General features: G+C 34.0%; 1 protein-coding gene across 7 annotated transcripts in view; it reads right to left on the minus strand.

The window, feature by feature from the left end:
* ATP2B1 (ATPase plasma membrane Ca2+ transporting 1) overlaps nt 1–25,910 on the minus strand; it is a 105,125-nt gene that overhangs the window by 14,395 nt on the left and 64,820 nt on the right. For all 7 annotated transcript variants that reach the window (XM_081309480.1, XM_081309482.1, XM_081309479.1 and 4 more), the window contains 12 exons: nt 24,241–24,495; nt 24,024–24,149; nt 19,854–19,994; nt 18,050–18,088; nt 17,187–17,348; nt 15,445–15,659; nt 13,146–13,388; nt 11,585–11,826; nt 8,902–9,139; nt 2,700–2,879; nt 1,984–2,071; nt 1,510–1,616 (listed from right to left, as the gene is read on the minus strand). In XM_081309480.1, the coding sequence (XP_081165606.1) occupies nt 1,510–1,616; nt 1,984–2,071; nt 2,700–2,879; nt 8,902–9,139; nt 11,585–11,826; nt 13,146–13,388; nt 15,445–15,659; nt 17,187–17,348; nt 18,050–18,088; nt 19,854–19,994; nt 24,024–24,149; nt 24,241–24,495 (2,036 nt within the window). The remainder of the gene's footprint in view (nt 1–1,509; nt 1,617–1,983; nt 2,072–2,699; nt 2,880–8,901; nt 9,140–11,584; nt 11,827–13,145; nt 13,389–15,444; nt 15,660–17,186; nt 17,349–18,049; nt 18,089–19,853; nt 19,995–24,023; nt 24,150–24,240; nt 24,496–25,910) is intronic.

Genomic DNA, 25,910 nt, shown 5'->3' on the forward strand with positions numbered 1-25,910 from the left:
AATTAAACACGTCAAGAGGTAAAATAGGGATTTCTCTAAGTAGGAAAGAGTGGTTTCAAGTCTGAGCTGCTAAGCACTTACTCTTTCCTCTTTATTTTGGAGATAAATTTAGACTTTTGATGAATTATCATTAAAAAAGTGGTAAATTTGAATCTAAAACCTTCAGAGCTTAAAAACACAAACAGACCAGTCACTGTGCTATACTTTTGTTTGCATTACTGTATTTATCCACATTTATTAAAGCCCAGGCTATCTGTCACATACTCAAGTTTTGGAAAGAAAGCTTTTTTCTTTCTTTTTTCATTAAAATGCATCCTACATAATGTAGTTTTCTGGTCACTGTCAGATAAAAGCAGCAATAAGAATACTACTCAATGGCTCAATGCCCAACTGCTGTAGTTAGTGATCCTGTTTGCCTGGAGTACAAGGCAAAGCACCTAACTATTTCTTCTTCAGTGACTCTTCACAAGTCTTCAAAAGATCATTCCAAAGCAGCTGCCTATGAATTTGGGACATTGCAGGGTAAGGATCTCTGGATGCAATCTTTTTTGGTTGAAGAAAATTTACCAACATAATTTCCTTTTACCACCTCTCTCACACCTGTTGAAAGGCTGCCAGGGTGGTAAGTCTCCTTCTAAATCTCTATTTTAGCAAAAAAAAAAAAAAAAAAAAAATCAGAGGGACAAATCATGCAAACATACTGGTGCACACAAACATTCTCTCATCTAAAACTTTAGGGCCAGATTTTGTTTCAGAATTCAAAGTGTCCCATATGCTAGATAATAAGGCACATATCTCATATCACAAAATTTCCCAAAGAGTTAAGCAACATTAACACATTAAAATTTCTACAATGGCTATATATATTCATACTAATGGGACAAATAATAGCCCTACATCAATTCAGAATAGACTTTATAAGTCAAACACAAAATTTTTAAATGAAATGTGAAAAATGACCAGGCAGCCAATTAGGGCAAAAAAATTCAGTTTTCTTATAGTTTTGGATTTGAGAATTGTGATTATCAATCAGTATTTTCCAAAACTAAAGAGAAAATACTTAAATTGAGGATATGGGGGGAAACAAGAATTTTTTTAATCAAAAAAGATTTTATGTATATGTAAAAAAGACAACATTCTATTATTCTTTAAAAGACCCTTAAGTATATTTTTAATGTAAATGCACATCTGTTTCAAGCTTGTGTTCTGATTGAGAAGGTTGCTATATAAGGTTCAGATGACATGAGAGAAGACAACTTACAGAGTACAAGGTAAATTTATGACATTATTTCAGTTGTCCAAAGAAATCATCATCTAACCAGATTTCATGGCATCAAATAAAGCTAGTGTATAAACTAATTAGACTTACAAATCAATTTAGGTTTACCGATTATCCCTCAAACTAATCTTGAGGGACAGCATTTAGAATCAATAGTAATACAGTCAACAAACAAGCAAACAACACAGCTAGCAAATTACATCTGAATACTTGAATAAGTTAATTCCTACCATTGCAAATCCAACATCTGCTTTCTTTAATGCTGGGCCATCATTTGTACCATCACCAGTTACAGCTACAACTTGGCGTTGTTCTGAGACAGTGCTGTCGATTATACCTTAAATAAAAGTAAATATTTGTGCTGTAAAAACATTTTCTTTAATTAATAAGGTGATTTGGCAGAATATCCTGACTATCCTGACTGGTCAGTTTTATAGTCTCAAGGTTAAAAATACATAATTAAACAAACACAGAAATGGAAACTGCTTGGATATTGAACAAGGATCAACTCAAGAAACTAAGGTTACATTAGGAGCAATATCCTGTTTTAATCAGAAGATAAACACAATTCACATAAGATATCAAAAGAAAATGTATTTATATTTTATTGGAAAATACGAGACTCTCCCTATCTATTACTATTTTTGGAAGCAAAACATATTTCTATATTAAGAAATTGTGAAATAATTGTAAAATCTACTTACCTTTAACAAGAGTATGTTTGTCAGTAGGAGATGATCTTGCAAGTACTCGAAGCTTTGGCCAAATCTTGTCTATTCGCTCTTGCTCAATCTATAAAATTTTATCAAAATTAAAATGTGTCCAAACCTAGTTCCATAATTCTAAATTAGCTATCTACCATTATTCATCAGTGTTCTCAAAAGTACAGAGCAATTGCATCAGAAACTCCTGGGAACTTCTTAGAAATGCAAATTCTTGGGCATGGCCCAGGTTTATCTCATCAAATACTCGGTAGTGACTTCAATCGATACAAACTCAAGTTTGAGAATTCTTACTATATATAAGATCAAAATTTTTAAATTTTGCCCACTGTCTATAAAACTGGAACTTCCTTAATGTGAAAAGTTCTGAGTTTGGAGTCCCCTAAAATATGTCCACATCAGCCTTTCCAAACCCATCTCCCTTTACTCCCTTGCATACATTGTACTTCGGAAACTGGTCTTGACTCAAAGCAACTACTTTGATAAAGCATAATAGCAACATATGCTCATTCCCACTAGGACCAATTTCTTTATCACCCCTTTCATCTAGAATGCTAGTTTTTTGCTTCTTAAGATGTGGACAGCATTTATTCATGTACAGTGCCTAATATATACTTCATAGTCAATATGTATTTGTTGAATGAAATTCTTAATATACAAGTTAATCAACTAAAAAACTTAAAAAAAATAATCCTTACCTCTCCCTTTTCATTTCGTATTCTTCGGTTAAAATCTTTACCTTCCAGGCATAGGAAATCTTCCCCAGGATGTAAAATACCACATTTGGTAGCAATAGCCCGAGCAGTATTAATATTATCACCAGTGACCATCCGTACAGTAATTCCAGCCCTCTGACATTTTTTAATTGCATCTGGTACCTAGTTTATATAGGGAAAAAAATCACATTACAATAGAAAATTAGTATTTCCAAAGTGGGGGGAACACTAAACAAATATATAGTAGGTAGTGTACAATCCCACAACTAATGACAATTTTAATTTCATCTCGAGATATTCAGTATTTCTTAAATTATTCCCAATAATCTCTTCTTTCCTATTCTACAACTGCAATCTTAGTTCGGGCTTCACTTTCAATTGCCATCATTCCTAATTTGTTTGCACTACTTATCGACCAAAAGCTTTTAAAAGCACCTTTTCCCCCTGACAACCAAAAAGCTATTCCTTTCTGGTTGGCTTTTCACTGCCTACATCACACCTGAATTGGTGTTCTTTACAGTGTCTTGTTTTTCCCTTCCCAATTCACACAATTCATATTTGTTAAGGAAATATGTCACCTACTCCCATATAATTTGTGTGCTAAAGAATTTCAAATCTACATCCTTCCGTCATCTCACTTTGAGAGGGAATCACGGTGCCACCTGAAAAGTGGGTATCAGAATTTGAGTGTGTAAAAAGACACCATCTTTTCTAAACTTACCTACAGAAGCCTAAGTCATCTGTACCTCCTCTTCCATTTTCCTTCTTCCATGCATCCCTTAAGGATCAATATAACTCCTATGGATTGTTCCCAAACCTCCCTTGTATCATGTTCCCAGTGCTTACTGCCTGAGTTACTGCAATGGCTTTTAAATTGGTATCACTGCCTTTATGCTGTTCCATATATACTTTATTCTTTTTTTAACACACCAATATGCTTCCTTAAAAATACATGATTCCTCAGCTGTTACACATATACCACAAAATTCTTAGTACAACTGAGTATCACAGTTGAGCCTCAGAATATTTTTCTAGATCCATCTAAAATTTTCTCTATTATACACAAGTTGTTAGATGAACAGTTTATATAATTATTTCTGTGCCTGTGCAACTACACTCCTTTTGCCTAGAAAATCCTTTCTGGCTGGGCATGGTGGAACACACCTGTAATCCCAGCTGAGGCAGGAGGATCAAGGCCAGCTTCAGAATTTAGCGAGGCCCTAAGCAACTCAGTGAGACTGGTATCAAAATAAAAAATAAAAAGGACTGAGGATGTGGCTCAGTGGTTAAGTGCCTCGAATCCCTGGTACAGAAAACAAACAAAAAACCCCCCAAAATCCAACAAACTAAAAACAAACAAACAAACAAACAAAAACCACATCCTTTCTGGCTCTAACTGGAAAATCCATACCGATCCTACCAGGGCTTGAGATTGCAAAAATTCAAATGGCTACAGGGCCATGCTGGTAATATCAACAAGGAAAACATGTTGAAAATGAAAAACCCAAGAAAAATGTTAATGAAAGAGCTACTCAATTCTAGTCTATTTTTATCATGGTGAAATGAGAGCTCAACATTAACAGAACTTAAGATTTCAAGAGAAAGGAGACACATTCTAATTTTGTATAGAATCTCTCAATACTTAATGATTTTTATACACATACAGATATCCAAAGATAACTTGACAGAATACTAAATTAGGTCTGCAAACTCCCTATTTGTGATTTCTATTCTAAATCCAGTTTAAATGTAACCTCTCTGAGAGCTTCCTTGGTCTACATAAGTAGACAAAAGTGTGTCTTCTTATTACAGACTTGTTATAAGTCATTGCATCATATTATAGATACTCATTTGTCGAGTCCTCTGCAAGTCAATGAGCTTCTTGAAGGAGGACCCTTACCACATCTTTGCATCACAGTTTAGTTCATTTATTTAACAAAGAAGTGTCTGGCATATAACCAAAGCTTAATATTCATGCAGCTACTAAATTACATATTATTGGAGAAACAGTCATCACTGGGGCATTCTTCAAGGTGGGGGTGGAAGGTAAGGGGGCACAATTCTAGACAGGGTTCCACAGGAACAATGTCTTAAAAAACATATGCAATTTAATTACTAGCAACTTAAATATGTATAAGCTTAAAGATTATAATCCTAGCAGTTCCTCAGGCTGACATATTAGGATCACGAGCTCAAAGCCAGCTTCAGCAATGGTGAGGCGCTATGCAACTCAGTGACACCCTGTCTCTAAATAAAATACAAAATAGGGCTGGGGATGTGATTCAATGGTCAAGAGTTCCTGAACTCAATCTCCGGTACCTCTCCCCCCGTCCCCCCCCCCCAAATTCCTTCCACTCTGTCTCAATTCTCAATCATTCAAATCACTGAAGGGAAATCACATATATTCATACAAACTAATATTACTGTATGACAGGCACTGTGCTAGGTCCTAGTGATGGAGTAATGAATTAAAGGAAAGAGGCTGCTCAAATTCTTTTAAAATCAGTATTGGATTTTAAAAACATTAGGTTACCAAGCCAGATGCAATGGTGCAACCTTTAATCCTAGCTATGTGAGAGGCTAAGGAAAGAGTTTGTGGGAAACTTAGCAAGACCCTGTCTCAAAATAAAAACTATAAGGACTGGGACTATGGTTCAGTAGAAGAGCACCTCTAGTTCAATCCCCAGTACTGTAAAAAACAAACCAAAAAACACATTAGCTGTATAAATGCATATAAAAGATCTCCTGACATCTCATTGGAGGTAAGATATATCTTAAATTTGCATATCTAAGTAGTCACTGATTAGGAAGTATCTAGGGAACGATGATTAAGAGGGACACACTAGTCTTGGGTTAACGCTTTGTGGCAAATAGTATTTAAGAAGGGTAGAGAGTACAATAGTGGTTGCCAGGGGCTAGGGAAGTTATGGCAGAGAGGCAAAAGGGAGATCTTGGTTAAAAATATAATTATAGTGAGATAAGATGAACATGTTTAAAGTATCCAGATTGGTAATTACATAGCCAGAAAATACAAAAGTGTTTACCTGAGGTTGGGGAGAAATGGGGAATGGCTACTGACAATTAGGGAGTGTAATTTTTGGATAATGAAAATGTCTACAACTGATTGTAGTGATGGCTGCAGAACTCTGAGCATACTAAGAACCATTAGGACATACAATTTAAATGGGTAAAGTGTATAATATATGAATTTTATCTCAATAAAGCTGTTTAAAGAAATAAAAGCAAACTAGTATTTACTGACTACTAATCACCAAATACTTCCAATTTAAAAATTCAGACACTACCTCCACTTTTACAGATAAGGAACTGAAAGAAGGCTAAGTATCTTATTCAAGTACTTATGCATATGCAAGAACATGGATTTGTTCTAGATACCTAATTAAAGATCCTCTACACCAAAACTGCACAGCCTAGAATAACCACTCAAATAAAGCCCTTCATATTAGTCATATTTTAATATAAAAGTACTCATCTTATTTTGTGATACTGAAAAGAAAAAAAAGTGTTTCTTACATGTTCAAAAAATAAAACAATAGGGCTGGGGTTGTGGCTCAGCAAGTGCTCACCTAGCAAGTGTGAGGCCCTGGGTTCGATCCTCAGCACCACATAAAAATAAAAAAAAAATAAAGGTATCGTGCCCAACAAAACTAAAAAAAAAAAATAAATAATAAAATAAATAAATAAGTAAATAAATAAATTTTCCATCAATCCAAATGCTAAGAGCATAACAGGCTTTCCCAAAGTTATAGACGTCCTGTTTAATATATATATATTAGGTTAAGATTTAAATACAAGCCAATGTATAAAACTATATATGTTTTTCCTGAGATCAAAAGTTGCCAAACATTATACAGCTGAATGAAACTCTAAAACATAAAACTGAATTTATTTTGATCTCTCAAAAGGCTGTGTCTTCTGATTCTCTTATAACACTGGTAACACCCTCTACCACCCACCAAATACTGCAAGAGAGAGCCTATCTCCTCTTCCCTATCAAGACTTCTAGTTGTGAGGCATTAAGGCCTCTCTTCTGCTACACATTTTCCCCAGGAGATTCCTTTTAGCTTATAAATAATTATTCCACACTAGACCTCTTTGTGACTCCGACATCCAAATGCCTGCCTGACACACATTTGGATATTTCATATACTTCAATGATACTGAAAACATCATACACAAATGCAGTATATTCATTCCTACTGGACCACCTCCATTTACTTTGAAATCATCCCTCTATTATCATCTTTTCACAACTGTAGTCTAAGTCATGAACATTTATTGTCTGGGATCACTGCAATAATCTTAATGGCTTTCCTCTGCTTCTACTTCTCTTTAATTTCTTTCTTATACAGTATTCAACAATACAATTCAAAGAGGTACAATAATCTCTTTCTTATACCGTATTTTAACAATATATGTCATGTTACTTCCCAACTTGAACTTGAATTTTAGAATGAAATTCGCAGAACTTACATCCTAGTAATGCTGAAGATATCTCATCTCCCCATTTTTTACTCTGCCAGCCACACTCCTTTCTATTTTTTAAAAATCCCTCAATATTTTTTCTCACCTTCAGGTCCCTGCATTTTCTGCTGTTTGTCTGGAATGTTCCTCTTGTAGTTATTTATTTGCTTGGCTAATTGTGAGCCATCAGATCTCAACTCAAATTCTCAATGCAGTCTCTCTCAGTTACCTTATTTCATCACCCAGTGTGCATCCTTTATAGCCCTTAATACACTTGTGATCATCTTATTTTACATCACATTTCCACCCTTACCCTCAGCCCTCCCCACAGCATGCCACCCAGAATGTAAGGCCTACAAAAGCAGGTATTTAGTGGTATTTCTCAGTTTTGTTTTGTCTTTTTTTTTTTTTTTTCATCCTAAATCTCTCCCTTGGCATACAGTCCATATATAATCATTCTACCTATTTGGTTGTCTTCTTTCTCCAAAATATAAATTTCATGACTACTTTGTTCACTGAAGTACTTACAGTTCCTAAAACAGTGCCTGCCACTATACATTAAGTTTTGAATCAATTAGTTGGCAGTTACTGAACAAAAGCAGTTTTTGCACTAGTGCTTTTACTTGTGTTGCTTGTTTATCTGAATGTACTTACTGCTCTCTCTTGGTTTAGCTAATGTCTCCTGATCCTTTAAGACTCAAATCAGGTAATTAACCTCTAGGAAGTCTTACCTAACCCCTCCAGTGGGTAACAGAGTTTAGTGTTCTTTTAAGCACATATTTTAGACAAAGTTGGGATTTGAAAATACTATGTCAATGATTTAGAGCTCTATAAATCCCAACTGTTTTATCTGTCAATGAGAGTAATAATATACCACATAGAGGTGAACACTAAATGAAATAATACATGTAAAACACTTGCCATAGTACTAGGCACACAGGGAGACCTCAATAGACTAGGTTGAGAGGTCACATTCTCTGCTCATACAACAGGCTCTGTATGTACCCAGCCATGTACAAACAGCCTCAGTCAGAACATGTTTGTCCGCTCTCACTCAAGACAGTGACTTCTTTGAGGCTAGGGATCACATTTCTAAACTTCTAATGTTGCTAATGCCTAGGTTTATAAACCTAGTTTATGTTCTATAAACTTTTAAGTGACTTACAGGAAAAAAGCAAAATCTAGAGATGCATGCCATCTAATACAGAAGCCACTATCCAGATGTTTAAATTTCAATAAAAAAATTCAGTTTTTCAGTTGTGCTGGCCATACTTCAAGAACTCAATCATCACAGGTAGCCAGTAGCTACTACATTGAACAACATACAGATAAAATATTTCTATCATCATAGAAAATTCTACTGGACAATGATGGTCCAGAGATTGTGAAAACAAATCACTTAAGGGCATCAATCATTAATTTAAGACAAGTGCCAATTGAAAAACCTACTCAGTTCAAAGCACTGTGCTAGGTTATGGTGCTATAAATACACAGGATCCCAGAAAGAAGCTGTCTAATTATACACCATAAAAAGGATATCATATCATCATAAGCACTATTATTTCACTCATCTTGGGTTCACATAGAAAAAATAAAATCATAAACATCAAATTTTACTAGAAAGCTGGTTACACTTAGTGCCTTGAGTCTCTATAGTTAAAAAGATTCTGCACATGCAGAGCACAGAATGTTTCACCACCTCAGGTCTCACAGGATCTTCAATGCCCACAACAGCAATGCATGTAAGGCCGGTGACAATATCATTTTCATTATCCCACTCTGGTTCTGGTTCTCCTGCTGGAAAATCTCTGAATGCAAGACATATGGTTCTCAAGCCTTCTGATGCCATCGGTTCAATCACAGTTTTTACAATATCATCACGATCCCTTGGTCTGAATACTTTTGCCTCACCATTAGCACTCAAGATTTTGAAACACCTAAAAGGAAATGTTGAATCCAAACATCAATAATTAACAAAAATAATGGTTAATGCCATTTAAGTGAACTGGAAGGGCGAGAAATCATGGGATCTGATATCTGGAATTTAGGGAATTACAAATGTTGCATTTTATAGACTCAAGTCATATTTACTTTTCCCCTTTTAAAACAGTTCTAAACCTGCATGGTTCTCTACTTTATCAGTTACTACATTCTTTAAAGCTCTTTTAGAAACTATTCTGTTAAGTTTTCACAAATTCTGACTTGCAAAATAGAATAAACTATACACTTGGCCATTTTGGTACAAAATTAAACATTACTTTTATTTAACACAAAAATAAAATAATTTCTTCTTTTAAGGTAAAAGGCCAAGTTCATTCAATCCCTTACCTGAGAGGCTGTTTCTTCACCTATATTGTTTTAACCATAAAAGAAAACAAAGTCCTACTGTTAAAATAAGCAAATAAGCATTCCACTGAGGAGGGGGGAGGGGAATAGAAAGAGAGAGAGAGAGAGAGAGAGAGAGAGAGAGAGAGAGAGGGAGGGAGGGAGAGGGAGAGGGAGAGAATATGAATGAGAATGCCAAAATAGTTTCATTTTCAGTGAAACTAAGTACAATCTTTTTTTTTTTTTTTTTTTTTAATTGGGTAGTAAGATCAGAACACCTCTTTATACCTGTCTCCCTTAGTGGTGCCACTTCATCCTGCTTCTATGGAGGTGTTTCCCAAATCCATATTTTCTGAAACTTTCTATCACATCCAGATGTTATGTCAATACTTTAAGCTTAATGCATGGAGGGCTGGAAGTCACCACCTCACTGCCTATGTAATAGGATCAACATTACCCAAACTACTCTGAGATAAGTCTAAATTTCACTTACTTCCTCATCCTCTAGGTAATATCAGCTTCTAAGTCCTACATATCTTTCTTCTGAATAGTCTAAATGTCTGCTCCTTTCTATTCCACTTGCTACCATGCTCTTGTGCCTCTTCTAGCTAGAGCTATTACAATACCAATAGCCCTTCACTGGTATCTGTCTCCAGTCCATTCTTTCCCCCCAGCCCACCTTATCCTTTGATGGAAGAATTATTTTCAATCACAGGTTTGATGATTCTACTATTTAATGAGAAAAAACTTCAGTTGCATTATCTGGCCTAATTAAGTTTTAACTGCTCAGCCTAACATATAAGTCTCTAACAAAATGTAAACATTGCTGTGGGAACTTTTATAGTGTACACTCACTATACATTATGCTCCCCAACAGACATTTTATTTGTATTTTTTTACTTTACTGTCACAGAGTTGGTGGTCATCATCCCTTTTTCCAATGTAGGAAAGTGGAAGGTAAGAGGAAAATCTGACCTAGATTCCAAAGCTAATTAGTTGTAAAGGAAGGATCAAAATCTGGTTAGTTCTGATTTAAAAATCTCTCCTTTACCATTTATCTACTACTAAGCAAGCTAGGAATGAGATTTCTAACCCTTCACACTGAAATCGAATAACTAAGCATACCATGGAGGGAACAAAGCTTCGTGTGGTCAGTGTGCCAAAAGATCATCCCACTCTTCTGCTGAGCTACACAGCTAGGTATTCCCTTAATATCCTTGGCATATTCTCATTGTCTTTCCTCTGCTGTGGCTTCCTTTACATAGATGTTGTTACTTCACACCAAAACCTATCTTAAATGCCACATCTCTCATCTTGAAATTTTCATTCATTTATCATATACCGTTCTTTCAGTTATTTATTTATATACTTTTTTCAGACCCTTTAGACTACAATCTGCCAAGTGTTTGCTAAGATAAAAGTGGATTATAACCCAAATACAAGCAAATTAGAAATAGCAATATTTTAAATGCTGTGATTTCAAATGAATTACAATTTTCAAAAAAAAATTTTTTTTTAAACAGTCTCTATTGGAATATAAGAAGCCAAAATTAATTTCAACACCTGTAGTAATAGATAAACATTAGGGAAATTATAAGAAAATATGAAATGTCAAAATGAAAGCTTCTGGTCTATAAAAGAACAGTAAGAAACAAGATTACTACACAAAATGAATGAGATATTTAAATATGACATTGCAACAGTAAAAGATAAAGGTCACTGTGATATAAAAGGGAAATTTTCATGATCTTATAAAACAATAGAATCAACATATCTAAGACCAAACATTAAAGTTTCCTTTATTAAATTTACCAGACTGAACACAATAGGCTTAATTTCCCTACAGCAAAATAGTAAGAAATAAGAGAAACTAGAGTGTGAAAATGGCAGAACACCACAGTGTTAAGTATCTGGATAACATAAAGTAAGCTAAAGGGCTCTAAGATTCCATCAAGTGCCTGATACTTACAAAAAGAAAACCATAAGAAAAACAACAGAGAAGGTTTTCTATAAAGCAAGGATAGGCAGAAGCTTATTCATCTAAGCATTTTACTTACTTTTTCAGAATTATCTCAGATGCACCCTTGCTGAATATTCGAAAACTTCCATCTGAATTTTTCAGGACAGTACTCATGGACTTCCTGACAGAATTGAAGGTATAGACTTTGTACAGTGCTTCTTCTGGTATTTCATTTCTAACATCCTGATAATCCCGTTTTAAATCCAAGAGAAGTCCCAATAAGGCACATTCAGTTTTATTACCAACATGACGAGGTAATCCACCCTCTTTCTCTGGTGGCTTTAAGAGAAAAAGGATTAGAAGCTAGTATCACTGTATTTCCCTATGAAAACTTAAATTTATAGTGTAAAATAGAATGTGACATTCTAAAGTAAAATTATATTGAAAATGTCTGTTAGTATCAATATTTAAAACAACATAGAATGGCAAGGTAGAAAGGAGCTTGAAGTAAGACAGAATGACATGAGTTCCAATTGCTAGGCACTAGCTATGTAAACTTCTGGCAAGTTATGCAATTTCTGGTCCTTGGCTTCAGCATCTGTAAAACAGGAGCACTCATGACCCAAGAATTAAACAAAATAAATATGTAAAGTTTATAGTTGTTTCTTGATGCACAATGGGAATTAATTATAACTCCTTTTTCTCTTCCTGTTTTAATTGACTTTTACTTAATAATTCAAAGTAAAATCGACATTACCGATTTTTACATCTTAAAATAAGGTACTATTGCCTTAAGTGCGTTAAGAAGTTTCTTTTTTCCCCCATAATACCGTCTCAAACATTTTCTTATATAATCACCACAACAATATTAAAGGCAGATGTGATTATCTTTTTTTAATAATTAAAGCAAAAGCTCAGACTTTCAGCTAGTAAAAGACAAAAAGGGATTCAGAACCAAGATCCCATAACTTTGCAGTCCACTCATCCAATTCAAGTCACTTTTCACAATATAAACCATTTGCAATATTATTTTGTTTACGGTTTATATGCACAAATCATTAGTATATATAAAGTTGAACATAAACTTTATGCTTTCTATAATAAATGTTTGGAATCTGCAAAGTTGAAAATATTTTATTCCAAGGTGGCACAAGCCTATAACTTTATTGGCTGTAAGTCTACAGACAACTTTAAAGATAGGGACTACTGAGAAACAGGGCATACTGCAGGCATTTATAAAAAACATGTCATTTTCAATTGAAATTTGTCTTCAAAATTATCTCTGAAAACTGACAGCTGACTTTCTACAATCTGGTCTTTCCCCAAATGAGCTTAATAAGAATTTAAAATTAAGAACATGTTCTGGTATTCTGATTCTAAGACTTGAGATTTCTAAATACTCCCTAGTGCCAAGAAAGAAAAGAAAGAATGAAAGAAAAAGAAAAAACACATAAGTAAATAGAATGTGTATGTTGATTAACAAATCTTACTTATAATACAAACTATATCAAAAGAAACATATATTATTATATGGATGTCTTTTAAAAACCTAACACTATGCAGTTCAAATTATAGATCTGAAAGATTACATGCAGTCTAATCATTACAGATTTAAGTATTAATGTTCACATATATAATAATTATTAAAGAAACCTTACCAATATTTTTGATGTATAAGCACAATTGACTGAAATTCCTGTTACAAGATAGGACAAAATATTTGGTGGAATAGCTTCTGGTTCAGGAACCTTTTTATAATGTTTTTCATTTATATAAGCTTGAACAACTGTCATTCTGTTCATTGTCAATGTTCCTGTTTTATCTGAACAAATGGCTGTAGCATTTCCCATGGTTTCACACGCATCCAGATGCCTTACTAAGTTATTATCTTTCATCATTTTCTACAGTAACAAAAAAAAAGAGTTAAACTACATATAAAACCTATCATATCATTATAGTAAATTGACAAAAATCAGCATTAAAACTCTCTACCTTACATAAACACATTGTAAAGAGTACCAATTTAATACTGGAAGAATAATAGTACATTTGACTATTCAAATAAACTACTAGATTCTCATGGTTTCACTTTTCTGTGCATAATATAATCTAATAAATGAATATGGATACCCATACCTATATGCAACTCACAGTGACTACACACCTCCAACAAGCTCAGGAAAATGTCTTCACATTATAAAAGCAATGACAATATGTACAGGTACAGTGGTTTTCAGAGTACTCTAAGATAATATGGATGAAGTCTCCTTATTAAGTTTAAAATAAAAGACTGCTGTTTTAATCAATCACCAAGGAAAATGTTGATTCATTAAGATAAACAAAGAGCTTGTGAGTATGCAGTTGCTTCTTTCTTTTTTTCTCTAACTTGATAGACTAAGTTAATATATCAAAACCACAATTGGATCATTTTTATCTATTCCATATGCTGGAAGACTTGATAGTTTTATACTAAGGATCAAAATGTGTTTCATCACTTTCTCTCATTTACAACTAGAAAAGAAACCAAGAAGCCAAAAGTTTTCATGACTGTTTCAAAGGGCATTTAAATATACTTTATGATTAGCTTTCAACACATGTAGAATGGGTTAAAAAGAACAGAGTTCTTTTACAAAGTTGTTTTTTCCCCCTTGTGACTATCAACATGCAAGATGCTACAGAAAATCAGTTCGGTGAAGAAATAAATATGGGGAAGAGAAATGTGTTCTTCCCAATTACTTGAGAACTGCACATTTAAAGATTAAAGTGTTTAATTTTGCAAAACACTAAAAGAAGATCCATGAAGATTATAATGTAGTAAAAAGAACAGTAATTGGTAACATCAGGGCTAAACATTTAACAAAGGCTTAAAAACATCATTTAAAATGTTTAAAATGCTCTCATTCATTTTCTATTCAACAAATATAAATCAATCTGCTTATATCTTTCTCATGAATTGAAAAATTAATATCATTAATGACTACTCAAAATGAACTAATTATAGTATTGACAATGACTAATCAATGTGCCTAAAACTTGTATTTACTTCAATTATTTCTAATTATTTAAAAATATTTTTAAAAGGACAAATAAATGATTATGTTGTATTTTACCATCACTTTGAAAATAAACTCAAAACAATAAGCAAAAAACATTCTTATCTTGTCAGGCCTATCTACTGTAAAACCCTTTGGAATAGTTGAAGACAAGAGTGCTGGAGCAGAAACTATGACTAATTACTTTATATTTCTCACTGTTAGCAGTGTTATTTAAGGAGAACTGCTAATTAACATTTCAAAATTTATGAGAGCAGCATTCTTTTTTCTTTTTTAAACCTGTAAAACCAGATCACAGTTGGAATGTTTCAAAGCCAGCAGAAAGGCTGGGCCGGAGGGAGAGTTGAACATATGAGCCCTAAGTCAGCAAGGGCCATATTGACCACAGTAAAGAGTCCTATGGTTTTACATAAGGAAATGATAAAATCTGAATTATTTTTTGGAAACATCAATCTGCCTACAAATCTGAAGACCAGATTGTGGGGCAATTATGGGAATGGATGAGTGGAAGAAAGAAGGCCTCAAAAAGTTGAACCTTACTGAACCCTCTTTGCTTTTGTGCCACAGGAGAACAATAAACATCCTTACCTTAATTTTACAGGTAGGAAAGAGGAGGTGATGTGACATGACCATAACTCTAACATAATGAAATTTAGGTTAGAACTTGGCCTAGCAGAGTTGTGCTTAATACTGTATCAACGATGCCTTCCACATGTATAAGGTCTCTATGAAAAGAAATACTCAGCTAAGGGCGGGTACAATCAGTGACTGCATTTCTAAAGAAAACAATGTACACTTACAGAGATCCTCCATTTTCAGAACCAGAAAAGAGAAACTGGATGTACATTTTCCAAACCAGCTGAAGTTTTAAACATAATACATCAACTAACTATTTTGTACTAACCTTGACTGAATAAGCCAGTGAGATAGTGACTGCAAGTGGAAGACCTTCTGGCACTGCAACCACTAAAACTGTAACCCCAATAATGAAGAACTTCACAAAATATTGTATGTAAATCGGTGTGCATTCAGCAAGCCAAGGTCTCTTCTGAACCCAGAAGGTATCAATTACAAAATATAATACTAGAATGATAACTGTGATGGCAGACATCAACAAACCTTTCAGGATACAAAAAAAAGAGAAATATGCAATTATTTAAATATTCCAGACACTACCACTGCCAGTTATATATTAGCTACTGTAAAGAAATAACTGACTCAATAATATTTATTTTCATTTCTGAAAAACTGTTACCTCCTTTTTGCACCTAACTCATCACTTAACATTGTCAGATTTAATTTCTGCTTCCAGGTATAGCCCTGACTCTAGGAGGACTGGGAAAAATGTATTTACAATTCTTAGACTTAACTGTATCCTTTGCCTTCTACTAAGGCTGAGACAAAATAATAGTTAATGACAAGAAAATACTAGAGACAAATTAATAGTTAATGACAAGAAAATATTAGATCCTTAGTATAAGCTGGAGCTTTACAAATTCAAGAGGCAATTTGTCTAACACTGAAATAGAAGCCAGTAAGAATCTGATCAACTGGGAAACTTGGAAATAAACACTATGGTTGAAACAAACATGCATGTATATGTGTACACACACACACACACACACACACACACACACACACACACACACAATCTGAATTATTATTTCTCAATTTATTTTTGGTTATTCTTGCTGCTTCACTGACTTGGAAAAACACTAAAGGAGTCAGTATTATGATTTAGCTACATATTATAAAAACAAATATTTTTTACTAGATAATAAACTTATTGGGGATAGAAGAAAAAACTTGGGCTGGGATTGTGGCTCAGCAGTAGTGCTCGCCTAGCACGGGTGGGATCCGGGTTCGATCCTCAGCACCACATAAAAAAAATAAAATAAAGGCATTGTGTTGTGTCCATCTACACCTAAAAAATAAATTAAAAAAAAAAAAGAAGAAAAAACTTTACCCAACATTCTCCTGGAAGCAATAGAGTGATGCAATTTAAGTGATTTTAATAATGAGTATGAGGATTAATCCAAAAAGTATTCTTTAAAAAGGTGATAATGCTGGGGCATGCTCTATCTTTTAAAAGCTCTGCTTTTTTTCTTAAAGAAGGGTTCTATTAATGATGTTTTCTAGTGAAGAAAGTCAGTATCTTCTGCCTCACTACAAAAATTCTATTGGGCTTGGCTAAATTATAATGTTTAAAGAAACACAAATTTTTCATAGGTAGCCCATAAAAGTATGAACAAAGTGTGTGATAAATTTTTTTTTATAGTTAGATAATCTGTTGAACAACTTCATAGCAAGCTTTCTCTCTACTACCACACTACCCCCCAAAATTTGGAGAAATTTAGAGATGAGTGTATGGCTTATAAACTGGGCAAATTTAGACACAGATTTTAACCTGATCACTTACTAGCTAAATGATGAAGGACGATTCCCTTTATGTAAGCTGCAATGCTATTCTGAGTATCTATAGTAACTCAAAGGGCCTGGTACATTGTGGCTAAAAATAAAAAACTATTTTTAATTTCCCTTACACTCACAAAGCAACAATTTTCAGCCTTATCTGCATCAACTGATACTTTCTGAGCAGAAAGTGCGCATTTTAAAACAAACACCATTTTCTTCTATACATCTTACCTGCTTTCCCAATCTGGACAGCCAGTTTTGTAAGTTTCCCTTGTAAAACAGATTTTTCCTTTTTTGGCAAATTTGCTTTCTTTTTGTCTTTTTCATCACCATCTCCACCTTCTTCACTCTTTAAAGGCTGCATCTCCATGGCTGCACCATCCTGGGCTTTAGCTACATTTGCAAGCAACATAATTTCACTGCATCTTAAAGGCACCTATTACTATTAATATTTTGAAGCAATTTATTTAAAAAATCAGATTCTTAGAAAACAGAAGAGGTAAAAACATTCAGCTATGTCTGTGTTTATGTGCTCACATACAAAGAATAACACAACAGTGACATTAGGGTATAAAACTATATCAGATTTGAGAATGTCATACTATGTGATGGGGATAAAAATGATCACAGGGTCCTTAGGCTAAGAACTAAAGGAATACTAAATAATTTATTATTATAATTATTTTTAGGTAACTCCAAAGTCTATAAATGCCTCTCAGATTAACAGAACATTATGACCACACATATAGAAAAATATGCATATATTAATATTCACATTATACATTGTTTCTTATGCACATATGCCACCAGCTATAAAAGAAACAAGATTTCAGGTATGTTAAAATATTTGAAATGCTTATGTAGAAAGTTACCTACATAAGCTTACTACCACAAATCATAATTAAAATCTTCTTAGCATCATAGAGACAACATGACTAAGGCACTAGCAGGAAGAGAGGTTAATCCAAGTTAATAAACATTGTTGATGTTCCCTGCCACATGTATCCTAATTTTGGATGGATATAATATACAGTAGAGCTATTTCTGGATATAATGAAAACAAGCTAACTGTACTTTTATCTTCTTCAATTTACCTTTGTTGCGATTCTCAATAGCTCCATCTTGTTTCTTATCTGTAGGAACAAAATGGGAATTAAAGCTTTCCAAAAGAAATGAATACAGCCCTGCTAAATTATGCAAAGGTAGTTCACATTTCTATAACAGAACTGTTACACAATGGGGTATGTGTGTGTGTCACAGATTAGAAAACATTTAGTTTACAATTACCTGCTGTATCAATTACTCCCTAGGTTTTACCATAGGGGAATAGTCCAAAATAATTTAGGGCATCTATAATTGTTTGATTTTTTTCATAAGGCTTCAGTCTTTTATCAGCTGTAATAAACCCAAATATGGTACAAGAGATTTTCAAACTAAATACAGGAATAACCTTAAGAAAGCAGAAAAGGGCTGGGATAAAGAGGGAGGGAAGAATGTTATAAAAAGACAACAGGCACATAGGAGAGCTTTGGTAGGAATGAAAACAAAAAAGGCATGGATACAAGACAGGAGAGGAAATATAGCAAAACCAGAATATGAATGTACAGAATAAGTCAGACTTACAGTGAAGGTGATTCCCCAAACTACCTTGGATTTAGGGAACACAGAAAAATGAGCTATCTGAAGTAAAAGTAATCATGTAGGGGATGAGTTTTTGGTTTGAAGCAGGCAATATCTTAAAATGATAAGGGAGAAGCATTCAACCTATTTTCTTCCACCTTCTCTATCAAACAGAACTATCTTCAAACTGGAAAACATGGAACAAATATGGTCAGGAAGGAACAGAAGCTCAGGACAGATGAGGAGATAGTAAGAGAATACCTAGCTACTTTCAATGAGTTTAAGTCTGGAGAGACCAGCCAGCCACATCCTGGCTGCTGAGGAAACTGAGACAGTTCACACTGGACTGCTTTTGAGTTAGTCGCCAAAGTAGTCAAGAGAATGGGAGAAGAGTTATAAGTCCACAGAAGGAAAAATGTCCTGTTTTATGAAGGGGGAAAGAAAAAAACCAAAGAGGCAGACAGTAATTCCTAGGAATCTTAGGGAAAAAAGGGTACTCATTAGAAAAGATACTGTGGAATCAATAAGAATAAAGTAATAATGTAAACATTTTTTTTTTTAAATAGGATCCAGTGACTTCTAAGTCTTGTATATTAATATGGAGCAGAATGGAGAAGGCTGGATCTGTCTCTTACTAATGCTCTGACCTGGAACAAGTTTACACAATCTCTATAAGTCTCATTAGTAAGAATAACAACCGTCTTTACCTCACATGGCTGTGAGAATCTAAGAGAGGGAGCATGCAAAGCACTTAATCATCATCACCACTGATTTTCAAACTATACTATGCTCAGTCTTCAGAAACGTATGGAGGTTCACTGAGGTCTTGAGGAACAGAGTAAGAGAAATCTAGAGGCTTGCCTCCCTCACTTGCAAAAGTTTCCAAATACATTTTTGTTTGAAATAAGGATTTCATGGCTAAAGATAAAACTCAAAGGAAAAAAAATCCACCCAGATATTCAACACTGCTGCAAGGAGCTGGAGGCATAGCTCAGTAGAAGAGTGCCTGCTTAGCAGGCAATGTTTAATATTTGGATGGACTATTTTTTCCTTTGAGTTTTATCTTTAGCCATGAAAGGTCTCTGAATGGACTATTAAGTTTAAAAGAAAAATTCTCTCCTTTAATACTAGTACTTGGAAGTATAATATTAGGTAACTGAATTTCTGTAGAATTTTCCATATCAGAATCTCAAGAAAGAAGTCTATTTCTATGGAAGTTCTTATGATCCTGCTGCTGTATTTCTAAATAGTAATTTAAGAACAAATTGCTATTCTTACTTTTCTTTTCCTTTTTCTTCTCATCTTTCTTCTCTTCCTCTTCACCTCCAGCTCCAAGTAAGGTAAAGATAATTCCAGTTTGAGAATTGACACCTACAGCAGTAACTACCATTCTTCCAGAGCCTTCCATCACATGAGTACCTACAACAACAAAAAACTTTATAAAAATTATAATACATTTCTCTCCTACCATCAAATTGAAGCTTTAGTAATACTTATCCTTAATATCCTGAGTATCAATATTAATAAAACAAACCGATTAAGACATTAAATAAATCTAAATTCTTGTGCATAAGATTTTAACCTAAAGAATCATTTGTGTTCAAAGCTCACTCTATCAACACGTGATACAGGGCAAATTACAGTATCTCACTTCCTCATCCATAAAATGCAAATAAAAATACTTAACACTTCACAGACATATAATAAGATCTATATTTCTCAAACAAGCCTATATATGTCAAGGGTTCAATGAATGCTTATTATTATTAATAATAACATAAAGTGTGAGGAATACTTTGAGAAATACATTGTTTATAAAGAAATGTGCTTATATCCAAAAAGAATTCCACTGCAATGAATGTCGAATTTCTCACACCCAACCCTATAACCTTTATCTACCCCTAGAGACTCAGTTCAGACTGCCTAGATTGCAAAAATAGCCCCCTAGCTAATCTCTGACTTTCCAGCTCATCCTGAAATGTGTTTTTATATTCTTATAATCTGATTTCATCATATGCTCATGCCTCAAAACTTTATGACACTACATTTCTTACTGAATTAAGTTCAATAACTTGAGAATATCCAACCTTCAAACTTTCTCACCCACCATTCTAACATAAAATTCCATTACAGAAAGCAAGGGAGCAGAGATAGGAAAACTGAATTCAGATTATTCCCCTCACACCACTCTTATAGTCAGAAAAGCATTATTTTTCTTATTTTCTAGAAACTTGCCCAAGGTTATATAATTATCAGGTGGTAAGGCAAAGATCCAATCCAGCTCTGTCAAAGGACAAAGGTTATCTTCCTTTTATAACAATGATGCATATTTATAGTTTTCCAACTTGTACATGCCTATTTCTGCGTCGTTCCTTACTCATTAAAAGACTTCCCATTTTACTATTCCAATCCTTTTTTTTTTTTTTTTTTAAATCTGTACTAGGGATTGAACCTAGAGGCCCTCTGCCACTGATCCACGCCCCCAGTCCTTTTAATTTGATTTTGAGACACAGTCTCTTTAAGTTGTTGAGGTTGGCCTTGAATTTGTGATCTTCCTGACTCAGGCTCACGAGTCACTGGGATTATAGGTATATGCCACATGTCTGGCTATTTTAATCTTTTTACCAATTTCAAACAGGCTTCAAAAATTCACATTCAATAAATCTTATTTACACGTATTGCTTATTTGCATTTTATCAGTTCAAATCCTTCTGGAGGGCAGGGTCTGCAGCATCTACCATCATCTTATATACCAAACCAGTGTTCGCAGGTATTTACTCATAAAGCGTATGTATTTAATTCTAGCACATAAAGATGTATATTTAGCTATTAATTACTGAGTAACTTGTCTAATATGAATGTTGAAAATATAAAAACTAAAGTTTTCTTGCTTTCAAAAATCTACATTCTACTAAAAATCTATATTTTACTTTGCCAGTGAAAATGCAAAAGAACAAGAAATGAAATTCAAGATAATAATGTCATGTATAAAGGACAATTGGTTTCTTTTAACAATTCTGGCTTTGAAGATTTCAGTTTTTATGCTCTGTTCCTCCTTACAGTCTGATTAGATGTTGGCATTTAATGTGCTCAGACAAAGTAAACAATTTTTGTTCAGGTCATATCCCACCACTGACTGAATACTGCTTTTAAAAATCTAAATTTAAGAAGCCAAGAACAGCAATGAGAGATGGCATCATGAGAGTAAATTTAAAAATAAATGCATGTCATGTTTTTTAGTACATTTTTAGAATACGGAAATAAATGCAGAAAAACTTTCCCACCCATACTGTGATAAAGGACTCTACAAAGTTATTTCAGTCTTTTCTTAAACATGGAAAATTTATAGTTTTTCTGATATACTTGTGTTAGGAACCTGAGTCTACATTAAGCTCACCAGTCATCTCTTGTTAAAATAGAAAAGGAGCAAAGTTCAGTTAAAGGAAATCAACCTGAACAGCTAAGTACTATGTAAATAAGCTAGATGTACATAAAAGTCCATGAAGTATATATAGTACAAGGCAACAGGAGACTAGCTCAGTTTGCCAAATAACATGGCCCAGTCAGCCTGTGGTGGTAAGGTATGATTAGACACCTTCCTTTCCCTTTGGCAAGGTTATAGATTTTGTGTGATTAATATTAACTATAGTTTTTCAGAAGTATGCAAAGAATCAGTAAAATGAATATGTATTACTTAAATAGATTACATATCAAAAATTTTCTATTTGGTATGAATTACAAGTACACCACTACAAATAAAAAAATCAAACAGGATGAGTATCCTAAGTGGCATATCCTAAGTGGAATGCTAAAGGTATATAGGTCTCAGGGTTTTTTTTGTAAATGGTGTATATTTATGCAATTACTCTGATTTTTTTTATAGCAAGGTTCTTCAGCATATATACATGTAATTACCATAATTCTTTTTATAAGTGTTTAAAATTTTTTTTTTGTAGTTGTGGATGGACAGCATGCCTTTATTTTATTTGTTTATTTTTATGTGGTGCTAAGGATCAAACCCAGTGCCTCACACATGCTAGGCAAGCACTCTGCCACTGAGCTACAGCCCAGAGCCTTATAATAAGTTTTTTTTCATCACACATTCACAAATCTTAAAAAGGCAGTAGTTAAACTTAGGTTCTGCTCTGAAGTTCTGGTTCTAACTTAACTTACCCTTGCAGATATCATAGGTTTGACTTCAGTTTTAGTGAAATCATGTTCAACTAATTAAAATATAAAACTCACAGAAAAGGATTAAAATTTACAGTTCCCAAGTTATTAGATATTTAAATCAGCATAAATCTTCTGACAATGCATAAAATGTTAGCATTCCACTAAAATTTGATAGTAATAGTAGAAGACAAACAGGCAACAATTGGCTTCTCCCAAACTCTATACAAATTCAACCTAATAAATATATTTGTGACAGTTTCTTAAATTCTTTAGAGAATACTGGACAATTAAGAATAAGTATCTTAGCAATCCGACTTAACAAATTAGCATCCATTTCTGATACTTCAGCTTCTCATTCTGCATATCAGAAGGCAGCTTGTGATTTTTTTTTTTTTTTTGAGAGAGAGAGAGAGAGAGAGGGAGAGAGAGAGAGAATGAGAATTTTTTAATATTTATTTTAGTTTTCGGCAGATACAACATCCTTGTTTGTATGTGGTGCTGAGGATCGAACCCGGGCCGCACACATGCCAGGTGAGCGTGCTACATCCCCAGCCCCAGCTTGTGATTTTTTTTTTTTTTTTTTGCATCATCCTTGCCATTTCATTTCCAACTAACCTCAGTTCAAGTTATCACACTTAGGCTATGGCCTCCACCTCTCCCTCTCAAATGGTACCCTTACCTATACAAATCCTTCTTTTCTCCAAGTCTTAAACATGTACAAATTCCTGACTGGAATATATGAATGCTACTCCTGTATTTACTGTTAGCTAGTCATACAAATCTTGGATAAATGGTTTACATTTCAGACTCATTCTTCACCAGTTAAAAGAATGAGTTAGATTAGGTAAACAAAACACCTGTCCTTAGTACACCATCACAGAGTTCTCATTAATTTGCTTTAAACCTTCTTTAATTTTATACTTCAACAAGCCTTAAGAATAAAGGTGATAACAGAACAAAACCAATTCAATAAATATCATTATATTTTAGTTTTATCATTAGACATTAACATTAACTAGCTTTCAAATTTCTTGTTTTTATGGACTCAGATACCTCATTTGTAAAATATAGCTCTGGATACAGACCTGTAATGTCTCTGTCATTTTACAAAAAAAAAAAAAAAAAAAAAAATAGTCTCTAAGAATTTTAAGGGTAAGCTAGTATAAAATACCGATTCCTCTTCACATCATGGACTCTTAAGTGAAAGAAACTGCTAACAATGGTACATAACTGTGGGGGAGGGAAAAGATCAAAATTTATTTAAAAATTTCATACCTGATAGAAGTAAGGGATCCTTATCTAAAGACTTCTTAACATGATCAGATTCACCAGTCAAGGAGCTTTCATCAATTTTAAGATCATTGCCTTGAATAAGTATGCCATCAGCTGGAAGAAGATCGCCTAAAACAAAAAGTAGTGACATGTTGAACCAGAAACAAGATTATAATAAATTTTACATTTAGAGTCATATGTGTTACTCCTTCATACTTACCATATTTCACTTGAGCAATATCTCCAACAGTAATGTCAGCCACAGGTATCTGAATGACCTGCCCACCCCTGATGACGGTGAACTTCTGTTCTTGTTCAATTCGACTCTGCAAACCTCTGAACTGTTTCTCCTTACTCCAGTCATTGAAAGCTGTAACTAATACCACACACACCACTGACAAGAGGATTGCAGCTCCTTCAATCCAACCAGTTTCACCTTCACCTTCTTCCTCCCCAACAGAAACTTCTCCACAAACTAATGGGAAGAAAGAAAATGCTTATCAAAAAAAAAAAAAATTTTGAATGGATGACTATATATATGTCTAAACAATGTTTTCATGTATTAATTTTTTATTTAATCAATTCTACTTATAGTTTTAGACACCCTGTGAACTCCAAGTATCTACAAATTCAAGAATGTTTACTGTGTCAATTTCAAGTTCCCTGTCCCTGAGATTTTCAACAGAAGGATGGGGAGATGGTCCAGGGTACTAGAAGAAAACACGCTGAAGATCATGTCACAGTTTCAATTCTAGACCACTGCAATAAAATGAACATTGCAAAAATGTGAGTCACACAATTTTTTTTTTTTTGGTTTCCCAGTGCATATATGTCTATACTGAACTGAAGACTAGTAAGTATGCAACAGTTGTGTGTCTAAAAAACAAATACTTAATTAAAAATACTGTCAAAAAATGCTAACAATCATCTGAGCCCTCAGCAAGTCATAACATTGTGTTGGTAGAGGGTCTTGCCTTGATGTTTATGGTTACTGAATGATCAGGTGGTGGTTGATGGAGGATGAAGCAGTAGTTGAGCTTTCTTAAAAATAAGGCAATGATGAGATTTGCCACATCAATTCATGAAAGACTTCTCTTCAGCACTTGATGATGTTAAAGTGTATCTTGCCTACAGATCTTTCAAAATTGGAGTCAATCCTTTCAAATCCTACTCCTGCTTTATCAATTAAGTCTACATAATATCCTAAATCCCTTATCATTTCAACAGTGTTTACAGCATCTTCATCAGAAGTATATTTCATCTCAAGAAATCACTTTCTTTGCTCATCTACAAGAAACTCCTGGTCCATTCAAGTTTTGTCACAAAAGTGCAACAATTCAGTCACATCTTCAGGGCCCATATCAAATTCTAGGTCTCCTTCTGTTTCCACCACATCTGCAGTTATTTTCTCCACTGAAGCTGTGAACCCCTCAACATCATTCATGATAGAATTCACTTCCAACCCATTATTAATTCTGATATTTTGAGTTCTTCCAATGAATCATCAATGTCTTCAATGGTCTCGACATAAACTGAAAATCTTTAGGAAATAAGTCACCTATTTACTCGATCCAGTTCCAAAGGGATCATTATCTATGGTGGCGATAGCCTTATTAAATGTATTTCGTAAATGAGATTTGAAGGTAAAAATTATTCATGGGTTGTAGAATAATCAACAATTACATCTGTTATGTTAGCAGATGTTAAAACAACATTAATTTTGTTGTACATCTTGATCAGAGCTCTTAGGTGCCCAGATTCATGGTTAGTTAGTAATGATATTTTGAAGAATCCCCGCCCCCCCCCCCAGCAGTGAGTCTCCACCGTGGTCTTAAGATATTCAAGAATCATTTTATAAATAGATGTTCTGCCATTTAGGCAAAGATTTAG

Source organism: Spermophilus citellus, assembly GCF_964194105.1.
Source record: "Spermophilus citellus genome assembly, chromosome: 10".
Classification (NCBI taxonomy): domain Eukaryota; kingdom Metazoa; phylum Chordata; class Mammalia; order Rodentia; family Sciuridae; genus Spermophilus; species Spermophilus citellus.